The sequence below is a fragment of the Cyprinodon variegatus genome, unplaced genomic scaffold, assembly GCF_000732505.1.
Source record: "Cyprinodon variegatus isolate N-32 unplaced genomic scaffold, C_variegatus-1.0 Scaffold79, whole genome shotgun sequence".
Classification (NCBI taxonomy): domain Eukaryota; kingdom Metazoa; phylum Chordata; class Actinopteri; order Cyprinodontiformes; family Cyprinodontidae; genus Cyprinodon; species Cyprinodon variegatus.
The window spans coordinates 1602243-1604044 of record NW_015150532.1 but is presented as its reverse complement, the minus strand read 5'-3'; the positions used below and the strand labels follow the sequence as shown (position 1 = coordinate 1604044).

At 41.0% G+C, this 1802-nt stretch overlaps 1 protein-coding gene across 1 annotated transcript in view; it reads left to right on the top strand.

The window, feature by feature from the left end:
• The window catches only part of LOC107083601 (KN motif and ankyrin repeat domain-containing protein 4-like), a 28423-nt gene extending 27715 nt beyond the window's left edge, over positions 1 to 708 (top strand). Inside the window, exon 9 of the mRNA XM_015372957.1 lies at positions 126 to 708. Coding sequence (XP_015228443.1) covers positions 126 to 218 — 93 coding nt within the window. The 3' untranslated portion in view covers positions 219 to 708. The remainder of the gene's footprint in view (positions 1 to 125) is intronic.
• Positions 709 to 1802: the final 1094 nt, after the last annotated feature.

Sequence of the window (1802 nt, the reverse complement as noted above, 5' to 3'; positions counted from 1 at the left end):
GTAACAATGCACATGATGAATAAAGAATAAACCTTACAACCAGTTATGCTATCAAGCAGTTATAAAATATATCCTTAGACTGTTTTAAATGCTAATAGTTTTTTTTTCCTCCTTTCTTCTCTCAGCGGGGCCGAACTGCGCTCTCTATTGCAACGCAAGGTTCCCACGCCGACACGGCGGCCCTCCTGCAGGCCCATGCCAAGGCTCGAGCTAACTGAACAAGAAAAACTCAACATCCATCAGTGATTCTCACATGCTCTGTTTCAGGGACTTGAAGAGAGACTAAAATGTTTCTTTCATGATAGTGTTTGTATTTCCTGAACCGCTGATGAGACTGTATGTAATCAGTCATTTATCGCTTGGCTGTTGATTAACTATACAGCATCTTCTGTGTTTTCCTCCCAGATCTTTGCACGTCCTTGTAGCAGCTTAGCTCTGCAAACTATGCAAAGGAAAATAAAGTATTTATTTTAAAAGACTTTATTGTACATGAATATAAGTAACCAAAAATGATCAACATGTTATATGTGTCTTTTAAAGGGAGTTTGGCAGAAATTCAGCAGCCTCAAAATTAACTTCAGCAAAATGTTTACCCCAAGTTGCATGCAAACCACTGATAACATAAACATCATGTCCTTCCTGTTGCTATAAGCTGCATATTGTATGTCAGTCAATAAATATGATGAAACTATTCATAGAGCAATGTGACTGCTCTGAATTTTATTTGAATCACTTGTGTTGCATGACAAACATGACCAGCAGGTGGCAGACCTCCTCCACCTCAACCAGACTCATCCCAGTAAAACAACTGACAGTAGAAACCAACAATATATAGAAAGATGTTATTTAAAATGGTGAAATCCAAGGGATTACACATGATCTATTTGGAGTGTGAAAGATTTGCTCTGATTCCAGCATTGGAGAGGGAAGAATGAGATTCACCTGCAGGTCAGATGCTTAGCAGATGAGGGGTGAACCCAGACGGCGGTGAGAGCAGGTTGGGTTGGATCATATATTCCATATGTGGGGAAACATTGGGCTGTAGAGGGTTGTTAGGTCTCATGTAGGGATTGAGAGCAGGGAGATTGAAAAGACACAGGATTCATGTCTGACTGAGGAAAGCCATCTCATTTCCCTCTAGGATTCCTTACAGCCGCTGGCTGCCCTGCTGCAATGACCCTGTGCAAATATATATCCTAAGAAGAAGAGCGAGAGAGGGAAGCTTTTCTATTACTCAAACATCAGAGATAAAGAATCACTATAATAACAGAAACAATAACACCATATCAGAGTACTATTTAATGGAAAAAAAGGTAACAGATGTCAGCCCGCCTGTATGGGTATGCTCCACACTTACATGGAGGTAAATTCCCCATCCCCCATCCAAACAGGCCTTACTGTCACAATGAATAAAGGGGTTCATCTCAGCGTTTGTGCAACAGTGAGCATGTGTGACACCTCTTTCATCTGCTGCAGGCACCAGTGGACCAAAAATAAATAAAAAACATCACTTAGCTCCACCGCTGGGTTTGGAACACGAAAGCAGTCTGAATGCAATCACCCTGCTTTCCTTTATTAAAGGACTGGATTCGTCTACGGCCGTGTTTCCGTCTGCCGGTGCTCAATGGAAAGTTTACGATGAAAGGTTTACAGCCACGGGTTTTGTAAAACCAATCGACTGTAGTGGTAAAAAAGAGAGATCTTGTTGAATAGATGCTTTCGGAAAATACACTTCAACAGTTTTAAGGTTCCTACAAATTTACTGCAATGAAAACCCCTCTGATAAAAACCAAGCAATTCAA